Source organism: Mesocricetus auratus, unplaced genomic scaffold (assembly GCF_017639785.1).
Source record: "Mesocricetus auratus isolate SY011 unplaced genomic scaffold, BCM_Maur_2.0 Super-Scaffold_100014, whole genome shotgun sequence".
In the NCBI taxonomy this organism is placed as follows: Eukaryota; Metazoa; Chordata; class Mammalia; order Rodentia; family Cricetidae; genus Mesocricetus; species Mesocricetus auratus.
Window position 1 is genome coordinate 14329174 of NW_024429197.1, and position 18201 is coordinate 14347374.

General features: G+C 47.4%; 1 protein-coding gene and 1 long non-coding RNA gene across 2 annotated transcripts in view; one reads left to right on the forward strand and one right to left on the reverse strand.

Annotated features, from left to right (window-relative positions):
- Nucleotides 1-1068: 1068 nt before the first annotated feature.
- Phc2 (polyhomeotic homolog 2) overlaps nucleotides 1069-18201 on the reverse strand; it is a 102742-nt gene continuing 85609 nt past the window's right edge. The window contains 7 exon segments of the mRNA XM_021232689.2: nucleotides 1069-2435; nucleotides 9304-9580; nucleotides 10364-10505; nucleotides 11708-11802; nucleotides 11804-11823; nucleotides 12468-12597; nucleotides 14013-14215. Coding sequence (XP_021088348.1) covers nucleotides 2281-2435; nucleotides 9304-9580; nucleotides 10364-10505; nucleotides 11708-11802; nucleotides 11804-11823; nucleotides 12468-12597; nucleotides 14013-14215 — 1022 coding nt within the window. The 3' untranslated portion in view covers nucleotides 1069-2280.
- Nucleotides 9000-13697, forward strand: LOC121143926. Its single transcript, XR_005881239.1, has 2 exons — nucleotides 9000-9247; nucleotides 12312-13697. It is a non-coding gene; the product is annotated as an uncharacterized LOC121143926 (long non-coding RNA).

The following is an 18201-nucleotide window of genomic DNA, read 5'->3' on the forward strand; positions in this document are numbered from 1 at the left end:
GATCAGCTGTGACCACATGAAACCTTGTCTCAAAAACAAACAAAAAACCCAAAAAACCAACAAAAAAAAAATCCAGTCATGAGATGTTAGGTTCTTTCATCTGAAGTGACAGATAACTCAGTCAACTTAAACTCACCAATTTCTGAGTAGCCTTGGCTTCGTCTCCATCACATACTTAAAAGCAAACTTGAGTCGGACCTAGTCTTTTTTTTCCCCAAGGAAAAATAGAGGTCCAAGTGGTAAGACTGGCTGCCTTCGTACACAGCTGGCAGAGCAAAAGGACAGGCAGGTCATGGCTCCTTCCCCACAAGCTTCCCTAGCTTTTCCATTTCTGGATCACCAACTTTTCAGGTTGTGGTCTCCCTGGGGAATTAACCACGACTCTTCCAGTGGGTAATCACATTTTAACAGGCACCCGTGTGCAGTCATCAATTTAGGAGTACTGATTCCCAAACTGTCACATCTGATCTCCCTGTAGAGGTTCTGGTGGGGTTAAGTGGTACCTGAAGAAAAGTCTAGCTGACCAGCTTAGTGACAGGGTTAGGCAAGCCCTGGGTTGTCACCCTCACCCAAGAAGCACATGGCCCACCCCAGCTAACCCTAGCTGCTTTCCCTCAGCCCGGCTAGCTTTCACTTACTACCATTAGTATTTCACTAGCAGGTATTATCTCTTATCTTTCCTCTTTGAAAGGTTTAGCTGTCTCTTGGTCTACCTATCCCTCTATTGTATCATTAGCATAAAATGCTTGGCAGGTGCTGAGTGAATTAAAGTTTCCTCAGGCCCCTGCATCTTGTGAACAGGCAGCGCCATCCAGGTGCACCTGCTGTAGGTAGGAAAGTCTGGGTTGTGGCTCAAGTGTTACTGATAATGTTGGCTTCCCACATGGCCTTGATGGGAAAAGCGGATGGGGAGGTTCAGAGATCAAGGGCCCTGCACTTTTACTTCGAAGGGTGTTGATTTGCGGAGAGGTGAAATGCATCTGCCGCCCAGTCAAGGCAGCCATCCTTCCCCAACCCAAGTCCCATTCTCTTCCTCACCCCTGAACAAAAATCCAGGCACACAAGAGGCAGGTTTTACAGATTTATTTTTTAAAAACAAAACAAAAGGTTAAAAAAGTCCTTCATTTCCAACCCTGCCTGGGGGTGTGGGGAAGGGGCAGAGTAAGCTGAGAAAGTGCCCACCCCTCCCGGGAAGAGTCTGACTTCCCAGAGTTGGTAAGGACGGCAAGTCAGAGGTGGCCCGCCCTTCCTTAGGTAGCTGTTACTGCTATACAAGTTTTACAAGCAAGTGTGCGCGTGGCAGGCCAAAGGCTGCTTCCACAGTGCCTCCAGCCAGTTTGAGTTACACACTTCCTCCCATGAGGGGTGTGAGGATGGCAGGCAGGTAAGTCATGGGAGGCTCCGGCTTTGGGCCACATGGTCTAGCCCCTGGGGCTTCCTTGTGCTGTCTGCCAGCCAGCAGGACACACTGCCAGTTTGGTGTTGAGGAGACCTTCCCAGAAACCTCCTGCCATCTGGAGGGAACCTCTAATCTCCAACTCTCGGGATCCGCCCTTTCTTTCTATTCCCCAGCCTCAGGCTGAGTGGAGTCCAGGACAAAGCACTAAGTGGCTGTTTGCTACAAAACACCTGGAAATGCCAGAGGGCAGCTCACGGCCTGTCAGTCCAGGCTCCCAGTCACACAGTCATACACACAGCGTTAAGGCGTCTGTGCCAGCAGGCACGGCCAAACTGGGCCCAGCTTCTCCCTCTCCACCTGCAAAGGGTACAGGGGTAGAGCCCCTGGATGCTGTGGGAACAGGCTGAAGGGGGAGAAGCTGACAACGGAAGGTTAGCCAGGCCTGGAGAAAGAAGGGGAAAGGGGAGAGAAGGCAAGGGCTTTCGAGACCTCTGTCCAGGCCTGCTGGCTGCCCTTGGAAGTGACCCAACTCAAGTTGGGGAGCCCTGACCATAAACCCCCTGGAAAATGGGGGACAGAGAAAGGGTTGGGGGGGCTAGAACATTGGGACTTTGGAGGAAGCCAGTCTGTCAGTGTTTACAAGCGCAAAGCCCCATCTTCTGTGCCACCTACCTCCACCCTGCCACAGAAATGGCCCCTGAGAGCCACTGAAGAGGCACGGAGACCTCCTCACAGCTGCACCCCTAGGGAGAGCCCCTTCCCTCCAACTGGCCCTATCCTGGGCTCCTCAGGAATGTCTGTGTGGCTCTGCTCCATCAGGAGGCGGCGCCCACCTGGGGCTGGAACCTTGGCTGCCCGGTGGGGCAGCGGGCACAGAGACTCTAGGAGTCCTTGAGCATGCTGATGCGTGCATAGATCTTCAGGGCAGGCCCCAGCTTGATGTTCATGGCACTCATCAGGTGGTCCTCCTTGAGCAGCAGCAGGGCTTGCCCATCAATCTCCTGGGCACGGAACTCCTCTGCAATCTCTTGGCAACCTGAGGAAGACCATGGGCAACAGCAGCAGTTAGAGACAAGCCCTAGCTCAGGAAAGCCTCACATGGTACCTTGAGGGTAGTACACTGGTCAAACAATTTTAATTAATATAGTCTCTGTATGTTTACTTGGGTCCAGACAGCTATAGGACTGGGCAGAACAGAAACTCCGTCTACAAATGGTGCCCAACATGGGTCTTGAACTCACGACCCTGAGATTAGAGTCTCGTGCTCTACTGACTGAGCCAGCCCAGCTAGCTCACTTCCTGTCTGTCTGTACAGACCTCCAGACCTCTATGGTTAGTTAGTGGCCAGCTCCATTTTCTGACCTTCAGACAGGCTTTATTTATACAAGCAAGATGTCACCACAGTGATATTACTGTTCTTGTCTTGCAGCCTGAGAGACTAAATGACTGAGCCAGTAAGTGAGGATGTGGCCCTCCTTGGGCCTCTCCCTAGACTAATGTCCTAAGTGCTGGGTTGGTACGGAGGGTAAGCAAGTGGCTGCTGAGGCCTCACAGAGAGGGTATCAGCTTTCCCTCATCCTTGCAGATAACTTACTTTGGAGCAAACTGACCACCACATCAGAACACTCCATCAGCCCCCTTTGGAGAGGCTGATGTCACGTGACTGGGCTCCCTAAACGTGGATGACAGCCTCCATCATGGATGCTGTTGCTGCTCTGACTGGAGCCACAGCTGAGCCACTGCAAATACCTGACACCCACAACTTTGAGAAAATGAATGGGTCATTACTGTTTAAGGCTAAGTTTTAGAGTGATTTGTCTCATAGCAATATATTGATAACAGATTTTGGTGCCTTATTGAGAGATGAGACATTAAAAAAACTTTGAACTTGTAGGGATGGCCTTGTACTGGGGCCAGCAGCAGATAGGACAGGTGGAGTAGCAGTGACTACCTAAGGTGATCTGGGATCCTAAGCAGGAGTCCCATAGCCCACGACACTGCTGGAAGCTTAAAGGAGAGAGAGGGAACTGCTACAGGAGGCTGGAAGGTCTGGGATTCAACTGCATCCTGTAGGAAGCAGCAAGTTTCATAGCACTGAGCTGGGGACGTGAAGTGTAAAGTTCCCAGTGAGCTGAGTGGCCTAAAGATTACATCTTCCGGCAGAAGGCAGAGGGCGCTGCCTGGCTTCTGGTTAGAAGGAAGGGAAGAGAAAGAAAAGACAGCAATTCCATGTACCATGGCCAGTAAAGGTTGGTTCAGGAAGCCCTTAGCCTTTCAGATGGTCAACAGTGCTAGGATTAGAAAACAGTTTCCAGTGTGGGGGTGCACACCTGTAACCCCAGCACTAGGGAGGCAGAGACAAGCAGGCAGATCTCTGAGTTTGAAGCCAGCCTGGTCTACAGAGTGAGTTCTCAGGAATGCTAGGGCTACACAGAGAAACCCTATCTCACACAAACAGACACCATCAAATCAAAACATGCCCTCCCAAAACAAAACCAAACCAAACCCAGGCTCCTGAAGACCTGACATGAGACCCTGGAAGAGAAGGGCTTGCCATGGTTTCTGATCAGTTGAAGGGTTCCCAAGAACCCTGAGTGAGGGCCCCAGAAGAAGCCCAACATTAAGAAAGGCTTATCTGAAAGAGGATTTGGGGTGCTTTTTGTTTGATGAAATGAACCCCAATAAGACTCAGAGACTATGAAGATCTTAAGACAATTATACTATCAGAAATATTGCTCGATGAGACTGGAAAGCTCAGAGGTATTAGGAAATAAAAAGCAGGAATTACAGTCAGCACTGTAATTGAAGTTGTGTTGAACACTCAGGCTGCCTTTCTCAGCAGGTGGGTGACTCTGAGGGTGGGACCAAGCAAGGGTGGGTAAGAGTCACTCCAGCTTTGAATCCTCAGAAGGAAATGACAACCAAGGCTATCAGATACTGGGGGTGTGGTGGGCAGGAGACAACCTGTCTAGTCCTCTGATCTCAACTAGGGAGCCACACCTATGTAGCAGGGCCAGAGCTCTCCATGCCCAGACTTGACTCAAGAAAACGCCTTCAGAAGATCAGGCTGCAGGCAAGCCTGTGGAATATTTCTTTACACTGTGTGGATATATGCTGCTGTGATTGGTCTAATAAAGAAGCTGACTGGCCAATAGCTGGACAGGATGAGACTAGGTGGGGAGAACCAGACTAAAGAAGGACACTGGGAAGAAGAAGGGAAGAGAGAGAGGAGTCACCAGCCAGACTCGGACAGGAACAGGAGGTGCAAGACCAAAGAGAGGTAACACCACATGGCAGGATTTAGATTAATACAAATAGGCTCATTTAAGTTGTAGGAGCTAGCTAATAACAAGTCTGAGCTATTGACCAAGCGTTTATAATTAATAAGGTCCCGTGTGGTTATTTGGGAGTGACTGCCAAGAAACTCTGCTTATAAATGGCACCCCAGTCCAGGAATGTAGATCCACATAAAACCCGAGAACACTGTAAAAAAGGCATTCCAAATACCTCATTTTTTCAGTTAGACTCTGTTTGCTAGTGTCAAACACAAGCATGGCTCTTTTAAGAGGCCCTGCTACTGAACACTTAAATGGGGTTTATGAGCAGCTGGTGGCACACTACTTGGTGGCAGTGTGAACTCAGGGAGCCAAGGCAGGGGTGGGGAGTGGGGAGCCAGCTTCCAATGCCAGCAGCTAATATAGCAGTTTAAGATTTGTCTCACTCAAAAAGTTTAAACAATACAGATCCAGACAGAGAAAACTTCTAAGTGGGTTACAGTGTTTAAAAAGTACAAAGGCTTGGGAGAGAACAGAAAAGGGGTATAGGTAGTCAGAAAAAACATATAGTTTAAAAAAATAAAGTAAAATTCTTAAAAGGGACTAAAGAAATATAGAGAGAAAAGTCATGTAAAGATGGGAAACACACAGAGTCTGGATCCTGTGTGTCATTGTGTTATCTTTAAAGTTTTGACTGCTAATGAATGAGTGACAGCCGCTAAGAAACACTGGATTATGGAAACTACTAGATTAAACCAACCTATATACTTTTAGAATACCTTAACTTCAAAATGGAAGTCAAAAGGTTTATTGCTTTGGGAAAGTGGTTATACTTTTATTTCCACAGGAAATGAGAGGCTGTTGGTTCATTCCAGATTGATATGGATCAGATTTGATCAAGGAAGACTCCCTGAAAATTCTGACTACAAACATAAAGAAATAAACCTACAAATCAAGTACAAAACATGTAACATATTTTAACTGCTTAAACATAAAATATCATCATCGACTAAGTTGTGTACAGCATAGTCTATACTTATATTAATGCAGATATATATGTTACCTATAAAGTTTATGTGTTTTCAGAGCAAGGGGACCAGACAGCAACGAAAACCAATGACCCAGGTGATCCAGCATCTCAAAGAGCCTTTGCTGCAGTTTACCTGGAGTTCTGCATCCAGAACAGCTTCAAGGCTGCTGGATGAGATAGTCCAGCCTCACAGACTACTCCAGCCCGAACTTAATTATTATCCTAAATTTTCTCAGAGTTCCTCAAAGATGCCAGCACCCTCAGACAAAGGAAGCAGTCTGGAAAAAACAATGCCCACATTTCCAAAAGATGGGTTATAGATGTTTATTATCATTTAAGGGGTGTCAGTTACAAGTTGGTATTGGTCATAGTCAGGAAAATCTCTTTATAAAGGAAAAAAAAAGAAGGATATGACATAGGAATGGTAAGAACAAAGGATAGATTATTGAATCTACTTTAATTCAAAAATCAAAATATTTTACATTGGTATGAATTTTGGTTTGACACTTTTTTTTGGTTTTTCGAGACAGGGTTTCTCTGTGGCTTTGGAGGCTGTCCTGGAACTAGCTCTTGTAGACCAGGCTGGTCTCGAACTCACAGAGATCTGCCTGCCTCTGCTTCCCGAGTACTGGGATTAAAGGTGTGCGCCACCACAAATTGACACAAATTTAAAGTTCATTTTGTTATACTGTATGTATGTTTCTATTTTTGTTTACAGTATTGTGTTTATGCAGCCCATTAAAAATGTAATGTGTAATTAAGAAATAGATTAATAGTCATCTATAATATCAAACTTATAGTCATGTGTCTTGTGTCACCTGTATGAGCTACATAAAAATTTGATGTCTTTGCTAAGTTCTGCCATTCCCATTCATGCTTCCATGACCAGATATCTGCCAGTTAGTGGTTTTCCCTTTTGATGACCATATATCTATGCCATTGCACATACACCATGAATTGGAGAAGCAGGGATTTTCCCTTTGCTTTCCTAGTTTGTCTTATAACCAATAGTGCTGTGGTGATTTTGTGGTTCCTTCCTCAATATTGGGGTTTCTATCCCCTGGTCTATAGACGGCCACTTTCTATTAGTTTTGGTCATACACAGATAGATGGATCGTCTTCAAACACTTCAAAGACCCACAGAATATGGCATTTAATATGTTTAATAACTTAAGGTTTTTCATGACAGGGAGACACATCTGCTCCTAACAGCACCAATTTACTTCAAAAGAAGGTGATGGGCATTGAAGAACCTACACAGGGAGTTTGCTTTCTTTATGGCAAAAGCTAGCCATTGGGGCAAAGAAATTGCCATCGCCGCAACTGCTTAGAGTATACTGTCCAAACTGGACCAGCAGGATGCAAAAGAAAGCAAGTGTCAAACTCTGCCAAGACGAGGTAGGACAACAATTCCCTGCTTCTCAGAGTGTCGGTCAGATATATTAGGCCTGTAGGTGGAAGTTGGATGCCCCAGCATTACAAAACAACTTGGATGACTGTCCAGACAGCCAGATGTCCCTGTTGTTAGGTAATATTTCACTCTTCTGGGGTCCTTGACAGAACTGAAGACTAAGTCACAGTTAAAGCTCTCCTTAGTCATGATGAAAGGTAAATTTGGTATAATACTTGAGACTCACAAAGATAAATAGTATTTTCTCTAAATTTGACAATACAAATACTATAATTCTTACATAACATTTTGTTGTATATAATTTTATACTATGGTAAAGTTAAAACCTTCCTTTTTAATTAGACAGGGAGAAATATGGAATATTGCTTTATGTTGTGTGAATACATGTTGCTGTGAATGGTCTAATAAAGAAGCTGATTGGCCAGAAGATGGACAGGATGAGGTCAGGCGGGAGAACCAGACTAAGGACACTGGGAAGAAGAAGGGAAGAGAGTAAGGAGTCACCAGCCAGACATGGAGAGGAAACAGGAGGTGCAAGATGAAAGACAGGTAACACCACGTGGCAGGATTTAGATCAATACAAATGGGCTCATTTAAGTTGTAGGAGTTAGCTAGTAACCAGCCTGAGCTATTGACCAAGCGTTTATAATTAATAAGGTCCTGTGTGGTTATTTGGGAGCCACTGCTGAGACAAAGAGAAACTGCTTACATAGGCCTGTAGGGCATTTTCTTAGTGACTAATGGGGGAGGGCCTAGCCCACTGTGGATGAGGCCATCAATTCCTGGCCTAGTGGCCCTGGGTTCTACAAGAAAGCAGGCTGAGCAGTCCATGTGGAACAAGCTAGTAAGCATCACTCATCATGGCCTCTGCATTAGCACCTGCCTCCCAGTTTCCGCCCTGTTTGAGTTCCTATTCTGAATCCCTCCAATGATGATCAGTGACATCATTGGAAGTATAAGCCAAATAAATCCTTTTCTTCCCACCTATTCTTTGGTCATGGTATTTCAACACAGCGATAGAAACCCTGATTAAGGCATCCTGTGAGTTCCCCCAAAGGACAGCGCTTATCTGTGTGACCAGAGATACTGTAGGAATGGCAGAGTGTAATTTCTGAGGCTAGGTCCAAGAGGGCATGAAGGTTTCTTCTGATTGCTCTCTAGGATTTACTAGCTGTGGGGAAACCTGCTGTCATGCTTGCTCTAAGAGGCCCATAGGGGCCTCCTGCCAACAGCTGGCCCCTTCCTGCAAACCACAGGAGTGAAGATCCCATTACCCCAAGGAAGCCTGCAGGTGGCCTTGGCCTTGGCTGACACAAAGCTGCATCCTCATAAGGGACCCCAAGACAGGGCTGCAAAGGATTCCTAAGTTTGACAAAAGTAACCGTGCTATGACAAACCTGAGGGTACAGGATAGACAACAAAAACACTAGGTTAAGTGAAAGTGCTAGAACTGAACCCAGCTCTGTCTGATCTCCAATTTTAAGCTCTCGTTTCCATACCACACTCAACCCTGCACAGGCTCGTGGCCATCATCGCTGCCAACCTGGCAGTGAATGCATGAGACTGGCAGAAAGAAGTTTCAGGGCTGCCCTGGGAGAATTTGGAATACTAGAAAATTTGCTTTCTGTCCTTGCTTTTGCTCAAGCGGCTCTCATGGGTAGTATCTCAATGTGCAAACGCCTACTTCAGCTGTTTATTGTTTTTATTTTTATTTAAGATTAATTTATTATGTATACGGTGTTCTGCCTGTATATGCCTGCACACCAGAAGAGGGCACCAGATCTCATTACAGATGGTTGTGAGCCACCATGTGGTTTCTGGGAATTGAACTCGGGACCTCTGGAAGAGCAAACTGTGCTTTTAACCACTGAGCCATCTCACTAGTCCTCTGCTACTTATTTTTATGTTTCCCTGACACTACACTCCCTCCTGATTTCCTTCCTACCTTTGCCCAGGAAGAGACAGAGCTAATTCCACGCTTATGTACTACAGAAACCACTTCCTAGACTGCAGCTGTTTCAAATGGTGGCCAGAAGTATTCCAGAGACTGCTGTGCTAAGACATCAGCTTTCACAAACAGGAGACTTGTGTTTGCACCTCTGCACCTTGGGTCCTGCTGCCTCCTGGAGAAGGTGAGGTCCCTACTCCCTCTCACTCATGCTATTCCAGCAGGTGAAAAGGAACTTACCTGGCAGAGAGCGGATGAACTCAAAGACATCTTCTACATTCCACTTTGTGGGCTCACTTGGTAGGAAGTGGTGTCCCATGCCCACCAAGTCCCGCATGTGCATGTCAGGGAGCTCCAGATCCCTCTGGCCTTGTCGCCGTCGGGAGGTGGATGAGCTGGCTGAGATAGGTGACAAGGGTTCCTCGTAGCTTGAGTTATCTGAGCACCGGCTCGAGTCTTCCTGGCTGTGTGTCAGCTGCAAGGCAGCAGTAACTGAAAGGGGCACAGTGCCCGAGGGCTGGGGACGGAGAGAAACATTGTGCTTCAGGATTGGGGAGCTGGCCACACCTACAACAGGAAGGGGACGAGGTGGGTGCTGTTCCCTCTTCAGCTTGGTTCACTGTTCCCAGAGTCCCAGCCTCTGTGCTCCCTGCTCCTTAGTCCCAGGCAGTCCCCCAGCATTGCCCATGTGCTGTCCTACATTTCAACCATCTGCTTTTATGTCTGTTCTGCATGGGGTGTTTTGCGTCATTTGGACTACCAAGAGGGACTTCCTGCATATGTACATTCTGGACTGCAGCTTTTAGCTGATTCTTAACAGGGTACAAGGTAAAAGTCGCTACAGACTTAAGGATGAAGATTGTCGTGCTAGGCTGTGAGTTCCATGTCCTCAGATCTTTAGTGCCTCACAGAATCTCTGGCATGGAACTGTCGGGACAAATATTTAATAAATGAATATCCACACTCCTGATGGAGACCTTCACAAGCTCAGTGCTCCGGTTTTCAAGGGGACAAAAAGGTAGTAGGGAAAACTGTAGAGGCTGCCATCTCTCTCAGACAGCCTACCATGGAGGTAACCTGAAGAGCCTGTCTTCACAGGGCCAGCAGGGTGAGACCCAAGAAATCAAGAATAGATGGCAACCCTGAGGGGAGGGCGCATTCTAGGCTAAAACTACTGGAAAGGGCAAGGGCCCTAGGTCTAAGGGAGGGCCCTACTTGGGGACCCAGGGCAGGCTGGATGTGAGACTGAGGGGTGAGAGCAGCACGCTGCAAGGGGACAGCATGCCATGTGACCTCTTACCTGCTTCTTGCTGTCCTTGGTAAGTGTGGGCAGACTGGCCTTGCTGGCCCGTCGGCGGTTGTGGGTTGTGGTCCCTGCCTTCTGCAGCTTGCTCCGGTCTGAGTGAAAAAGTCCGACGCGTTTGGTGCATCCCACATTATACCTGCAGAGAGGAGCAAGCTTATCAGAGCGGGGCCCTAGGCACACAGCCAGTCAACCTGAGTCTGTCTATACTACAAACTGACTTCAGGACTTTGTTGATGACTGAGACTTTGGACAGGCACTTGAGCTCTGAGCCCTTCCTGGAAGGCAGGGTGTGATAAACAGTCTCATGATGACAAGAGGGAATGTTAGTGACATGTTTTTAATTCAACTACTCAAGAGTATGGCTGCTGCACACTATGTACGGTGCTAGGAAACTACCCTGCCCACTGTCCTGCTGGAGTGTGGCCTGGAAAACCCTGGCCCCTTCAGCATAGCCTGGGCAGCATGGCTGAGGACAGGAACTCTGGGGCATCACACACAACACGTCCGCCTGGAACCTAGAGAGTTCTTTTTGGGTTCTGGACTGTTAAGGTTGAGGTGCTCCTACAAAGAACAAGAGGCACATTAGATCCTAAATCCCCTATGACTCATCAGCGGTGTCACTTTAGGCACAATTACTCCTTTATGCCTTAGTTTCCCAACCCATATAAAGGGAACGATAGTAAATACGATGGTGACAGTAGTAATAGTTGCCTAGCAGAGATTCTGAAAACAGACAACTGACTAGCAGGACCCTGGCACCAAGTGTCTCTCTGTGTGTGTCTATCTCTGTCTGTCTGTCTGTTTTTGTTTCGGGTTGAGACAAGGTCTCCTCAGGTAGTCCCTACTGTATACTATCCTACTACACACTGGTGGCTGACCTTATTCCTGAGTCTATCCTGCCTCAGTCTTTCTAGTGCTGGAATTACAGATCTGCAGCACTTTGCCACTTTGCCACGGCTTCTCAATCAACGACAGGGCTTTGCATCATCATTAATTCTCAGGCTTGATAGAAGCTTGCAATGGTTCTGGGCTGTTCTATTTCTGTGGTGGGCTTTACCCTAAGAGCGAGGCAGTTGCCCTGGGGGCCCAGCTAATGGGCTACTTTGTGTGCTTGGACAGTGAGTGATGCTTCCTCTTACATACTCAAGGGAGGGGAGGTTCTTCTGGTTTCTTCTGGTGTGTTTGGGATACAGTGCCTTAACTAGGCAGGCCAAGGAGCTTGGAGGATGGATACGCCTTAGCTACAGCATCCAAGGTAGATGATTTCGAAGGAGGACACTAAGTACAGTCCTGAGGACAGGACAGGGGCTGAGCAGGGAAGCAGGACAGGACACTCACCTCTTTGCACAAGCCATGGAACAGAAGCGCTTGGAACGCTTGAACTTGTAGGCAAAGTCCACCCGTCCACAGAGCTCACACTTGAGTTTGAGGGGGGGTACCCTCCTCTTTGGACTCTGTAAAGTATGGAAATGGCTGAGTGTGGGTAGATTGTGACAGGCTCCTATCCTGCCTCTTTAACATCTCTGTGGCTATGACACCCAGTGGTATCATTTATAAAATGACACTTTGCCACTATTTTTGTATGAACTAGGTCTCCCACTGGAGAGTTCCCCAGGAGTGTCTGGTGATGCCTCTTGCAAACTGCAGGCTGGGGCACAGCAGAGGTGGGAAGAGTCAGCATCCTTCTCCATGACCAGGAAAGAAGCAGGAGGCTCACACAAACTAAATGCAGTCCTTGTCTGGCCAAGGCTGTGCCTCAGACCTTCCCACCTCAAACTGAGGCTCTTGAGATAGCAAAAGGGGGGAAATCTGCCTGGTGTTATACCTACACTCATTTCTAGAACCTGGCAATGGTTCCTAGAGGAAGTGAAATTCTGAAACCATGTGGCTGCTGGAGATCCTGGGGATAGAGGTTCTTATTTTTTCTGTCTCTGTTTTACAGGGACAGAGGCGGAGGAGGTGCTGGTGAAATGTTCAATGGGAAGGAATGTTGCTTGGTCCCTGCTTGGGCTTCTCCACAGACACTGAGAAAAGGGAAGCGTGAGGCCTGCCTTTCTGCCTATACCAGAAGCCCTGAGTCCCACGGTTGAGTACATACCTTGCAGGTAGGGCTCCTCCATCTCTGAGTCAGTGGTGGTGGTATGATCCTGCTGGGGAAGCTTCTCAGGCAAGAACCCCTGTGCATACTTCTTCTTGAGATTCCCCACCAGCAGGGACGAGCGTCCCACCTAGAGGACAGGTGACATGGAGGCCATAGGGTTAGATCCTAGACTCCTTGCTACACAGCCTTATTATAATTACAGGTACAAAGTAGTCAGGCAGATATCAGACCACCCCAGGCCTCCCCCGCATGCCACCATCCAAGGGTGCCCCACTCAAGGAGCACTCTTCTGCTGTCTGGTTCCCAAAGTAAGAAACAGTGGGCATCACAGTACGGGGACAGCTTGACGAGTCAGGGGTAGTCTATTCTGCCAGGTGTGTACAAGGGCAGAGATCGGATTTCCCTCACCACTCACTGATCAGGTGCCAGGTTGTGTGTTTAGAGAGCACCAGGAGGGGCAGGGCTAAGTGTGCGAGTGTATTTACAAGACTCAACATTCCTGTTTTGATTTCTCTACCTAACCACAGCTGCGGCGGAGGGGCAGCAGCCACAGGGGAGAGCAGGACACAACTGACCCCAGCCACAGAGGAATGCTCAGTAGATGGCAGCACCAAGGTTGGCTTTACCTCTTTAGGCCCTTGCTTTGTTTGGGTAACCTGGTGGCACATGGCATGTGGCTCTAGGATGATGTAAGCTGCTGTTCTATCTGCCTTCATTCCATAGGCTCAGGGTTTCTCCAGAGGCAAGAGGAGGACTAGACTGGGGTGGAGGGGAGGCATGGAGCAGAGCTAGCTCCTTATAAGGTGAGCTGCCCCTGGGGAGCTCTGCCACTGGCTGTGGCCAACTTCCAGAAGGAGAGGGCACAAATGTGCTTGTCTGCTGATGGTTCAGAAAGTGGTTCACCCACTGCAGAAATCAAGCTCAATACTCTGGTGACTTTTAACACTTCCCACAGATCCAATACATGAGCAACAGGCAGATGGTACCCTAGGGGATGGGGCTTCCAATACACAGTCCTCCTGAGCCACTCGCACCGTTTCTGAAGGCCCCGATTACTCTTCAAGGCTCTGCTCCCAGAAGCACATCTCAGGCTGCACTCCCATGCCACTATCTTGATTTCCAGCACAGCTTGAGAACTCTGTACTAATAGGTTCCTTTTGCTAACTGGCCAGAGTTTTGCTGTTCAGGTTTTGGCATTGAAAACTCAATAAAGTATAATTTTCGAAAGTCCACTGTCTTTCATCAAATACCCCAAGGTGAACTAAGTTCCTATTTCAGGGGTCACAGGTTACCAGTCAGTGATACTGTTGAGCCTATGTACATAAACTTCTAACCAAGGGGGGTCTTGTCAATTTTTTTTTTTATCACCAAGTCATTCTAGAGAGAAATTATTCGACATTGTGGTAGATTGGGGAAATCAGCAAGGTAAGATAGCAAACTGTTCACATTTTCAGAAAATTTACATGGAACTGTAAAAATATTCTAGTACACAATCCAAAACATATTAAAAAAAAAAAAGAGGGGAAAAGAAGTAGTCCGTACCGGGAAAGGCTCCGCCCCCTCCTGGATCACAAACCCTTCGATAACATGCGTCAGGATTTGGGGTTTCACAATGGCCTGTGGTGGTTTATTCTCACCATTCTGGGGGGCAGTGCCGGCGATGCTAGAGGCAGAGTTTCCGTTCCCTGAGGTCATGCCGGGGGTGCTGAGGTCGGTCAGTGCATGAACAATACCCGGCCCTGTCTCTGCATGAGAGAGGAGAGGGGGGAGACAAAGGGGCAGAGATGAGATTGGAGGCCAGTTTGGAGATGGACAACCAGCATCCACAGTGCACACGTCACAGTGCCAACCAGGTGGTCCCCACCCGAGACCTAACCAGTGGTACAGCTTTAGTGTTCACGCCACCCAGTGCAAGTGCAAGCATTTCCCCAACAATATGGCTCTGCAGCCAGCAGGGTTTCTTAAACAGCTATTCGAGACAGGCTGAACAGGCCAGAGTTCTGCCCCTGAGGCCTCAGGCAGTACTGGGTTAAACAAAGCAACACTCAGTTTACAGACAACTCCAAACAGTGATCAAGACATTTAAAGTCAGACCAAGAAACTCCACTAAACACAGGCTCATGGTATAATAAAGCAAATTGGTGGACAGACGTTAAAGGAACTTTCTACCAGGCTCCTTGGAGGATCAGATTTTAACAGCACCCTGAAATTGCTGCCTTGGAAATTTGGGGCTGAGACACCAGTAGACACCATCCTTTGGAGCCTACTGCACTAAGTTATGGGATTATTTTTTTTCCAGTGTTGAAGCTGCTGGTACAAGCTGCCATTTTTCTCTGTGACCCCTGCTCTTATCATAACCACTTGCTCAGAGTGCAGTAGACACTCCATCCAGCCCTTAGCAAGCCACAGACCCACCCTCCACCTCTCTGGACAACCTTAATTTCTCTTTGAAAAACTCAAGACAATGCTCCAAAGAGTGGGATGGGTGCCTCTCCCAGACCGTCAGGGTGGGTCACCTGCTCTCCCTTCTGCCATCAGCTCATGAATGACAAGCCTCACTGTTGTAGGAGTGTAAGGCTTTGCCACCCATTTTAAACTTAAATTCCACCCCCCCCCAGACAGGGTTTCTCTGTGTAGCTTTGGAGCTTGTCCTGGAACTCGCTCTGTAGACCAGGCTGGCCTGGAACTCACAGAGATCCACCTGCCTCTGCTCCCGGAGCCCTCTCCCTAGTTCCCTTCCCAAGGTTGTTCTCTGTCAGCACCAAGTGAGCTGAGGTGCCTTTAACCTGGAACTTCCTAAAAGAGAAAAGTGGAAAGCCATTTTTGATTGCAGCAAGTCTAGTCATATTAAGCATAAGTCAGTGGTGCATGACAAGCAGTTAGAAACAGTATTGAAATAATAAAATAAAAACTACAGCACATTGTTACTTAGGTAATTTCTGTACAACACTTTTTTTTCCTTCCCAAGACAGGGTTTCTCTGTGGCTTTGGAGGCTGTCCTGCAACTAGCTCTTGTAGACCAGGCTGGTCTTGAACTCACAGAGATCTTCCTGCTTCTGCCTCCGAGTGCTGGGATTAAAGGCGTGCAACACTTTTTATGAAGACATTATTTCATGTTAAGGACCCAAAACATTCCCAGGAAATGGCAATTCATGGTGCCCAATCATGCACACAAAGAAATAAAACCAGAAACATTCTAGAGATGATTTCCAACTGGGCTCCGGCATAGCTCCAACCTGGAGTTCATTTTCTTACCAGCAGTCTGGATCCAGACAACCAGGAGCAACCTTTCTTAATGAGAAAAGACAGGCTATGACCTGCCTTCAGCCCTCATTCCTACAGAGCCTACTAGGAGCAGATTCCAGAGCTGAGCAGAAGCCACCGAGGAGATACGACCGAATTTCTGGGGTGGGTGAGATGGCTCAATGAGGGTCCTACAAGCCTATGACCTGAGTTTGATGCCTAGAACCTATGACAGACGAGAAAACAAACTCTGAAAGCTGTCCTCTGACCACCACAGGTGCACTCTGTGACAAGTGTGCAACTGCACTTGAATATATATGTATGTATGTATGCTTACACAGACACACACAAAATAAATCTTAAAAACCAATTTGTATCTGACCCAAAGTTATACCAGCAAGTTTAAAAAAATACTCTTTTAAATGTTTGTGCTAATGTAAAAGAAATTTTAATAGCTTTGGTTTTTCTGTAGGAAACAAAGATGGTCCCTTTTTCTTTTTCTCGTGTTTTCTTTTTGTTTTTGTTTTTTTTAAGACAGGGTTTCTCTGTGTAACAGACCTGGCTGTCCTGGAACTCACTATGTAGACCAGGCTAGCCTCTAACTCACCAAGATCCTCTTGTTTCTGCCTCCTGAGTGCTGGGACTAAAGGCATGTGTCACCATCCCTGACTGGAAATCCTCCCTTTGGAATTAGTTTTTCTTTCAGTAAAAATGTTTAGAAACTGAAAAAACTTATTTTTACAATCTAGAAATAGCCATGATCAAGCCAACGACACAATCAATCTAAGTTTCTTTTAAATTTTAAAGTGTGTTCATTCCATTTCTCCTTGTTTTTCCCTTCTAATATTTTAAATATACATAGAATACAGATTTTATTTAAAATGATGAGTAAATGTTGTTCAAATATAAAGCTTACAATGAAAGCTGGATGCTACATTTAGAATGTTGGCTATTGCCTCCTAACTAAACCCAGTGGGGCAGTCCCTGAGGATGACACACTGTGCCTCACAGACAACAAGGTCAGCTCCAGTCTCTACCAAGGCGCAAACAGTTGCTACAGTACGCCCCCATCCAGGGACCTCCAGCATGTCTGAATGCTTCTAGCCACAGAGGAACTAATTCTGAGGTACCTACTGCGACCTTGGGGAGTACAATCCCTTAGAATGAGCCCCAAATCTGTCTTCCTGCTAATTTCTGCCATTAATTCTGGTTATGTTCCTTAAGATTGGAGACAAGCTAATCGGACATGTACACTGAGCAAACACAGGGAGACAGTTCATCAGCCAGTGGATAATGCCAAGTCCTGCCCTCTCAGCCTATTCCACGGGCTATCAAATAAAGATGTCAGGGCCTACCACATGTGCATCTCAAAGAGATATCTCTCCATCTAGAGACAAAGATCTCACCAAGTTGCTATGGCCAGCCTTACACGAGATCCTCTTGTCTTGGCCGTATTTGCCGCCCCCTAGTGCTGCGCTCACAGCTGTGCACCACCACACCTGGCCACTGTTGGCTTCTGAACAGCCACAGGCCTGCCTGAGCTCAGGCTGAAGAAGTGTGTGATTTCCAATGCTTCTGGTACTTACTATGGAATTAAACTAGAAGGAATCCACTCTCCTTACCACTCTGGGATCACTGCCACCTCCCATCAGTCACTGACAACATCCCCAAACTGCTCCTGACACCCTGTCCCCTTCTGTGGGCTCATGTCCCCAGTTTCAACCCCTTCCTTCCTGTCTTAGGTCTGCACTGTCGATGGACCCTGTCAGGCAGTCTTCCAGGCATTCGCCAGCAGAGGTTACAAATCAGTGCTCACCGATGGGAAGCAAGGACTCTTGATATCGTCACTTTTTTTTCTTAATCTTATGATGAGAAGACAAACGAAAGAACTCCTTCACCCTGACACCACAATTTCTAGTCCCCATCGTAACCCTGGGACAGATTATAGGAGACAGAACCCCAGGGGCAGAGGAAGGTAGGTGCTCACAGCTGTCAGGCTTTGCCACTGTCACAAAGCCGTCTAGTTCATCACCTGCTTTAGTAACAAAGAGTTTGTACTATTTCTGGAAGGGCCAAATGGTCTCACCCCCTGCCATGCTCAGCACACTGAGATTAATTTAATCTGCTTTCCACTCTCCCAGACTGCTTTGCAGCCTGTTTGGGGAAAAGCTGCTTTGACAGTGAAGCTTGCAGGAACCCGCCCTGCTGGCCTGAGGCAAAGAAAAGAGACAAAGAAACTCTGTCTTTGGAATTCAGTTCCTCAGTGCTCTCCAGCCAGGGGGATTCCCACAGGTTTCAGATGCCTTCCGACAGTTAGTACCAACAGAATGGCGGGTACTCATCTAGCTCCAGGGGCTGGGGGGGGGGTGGACCAAGCTGCACTGGGAAAAGGCAGGCTGGAACTCCTTCAAGTTGACCACAAATGGACCACTAGTATGTGCCAGAGTCTTACTAAGCATGTGATTAGCCACTAGGCTGATCTCATTCA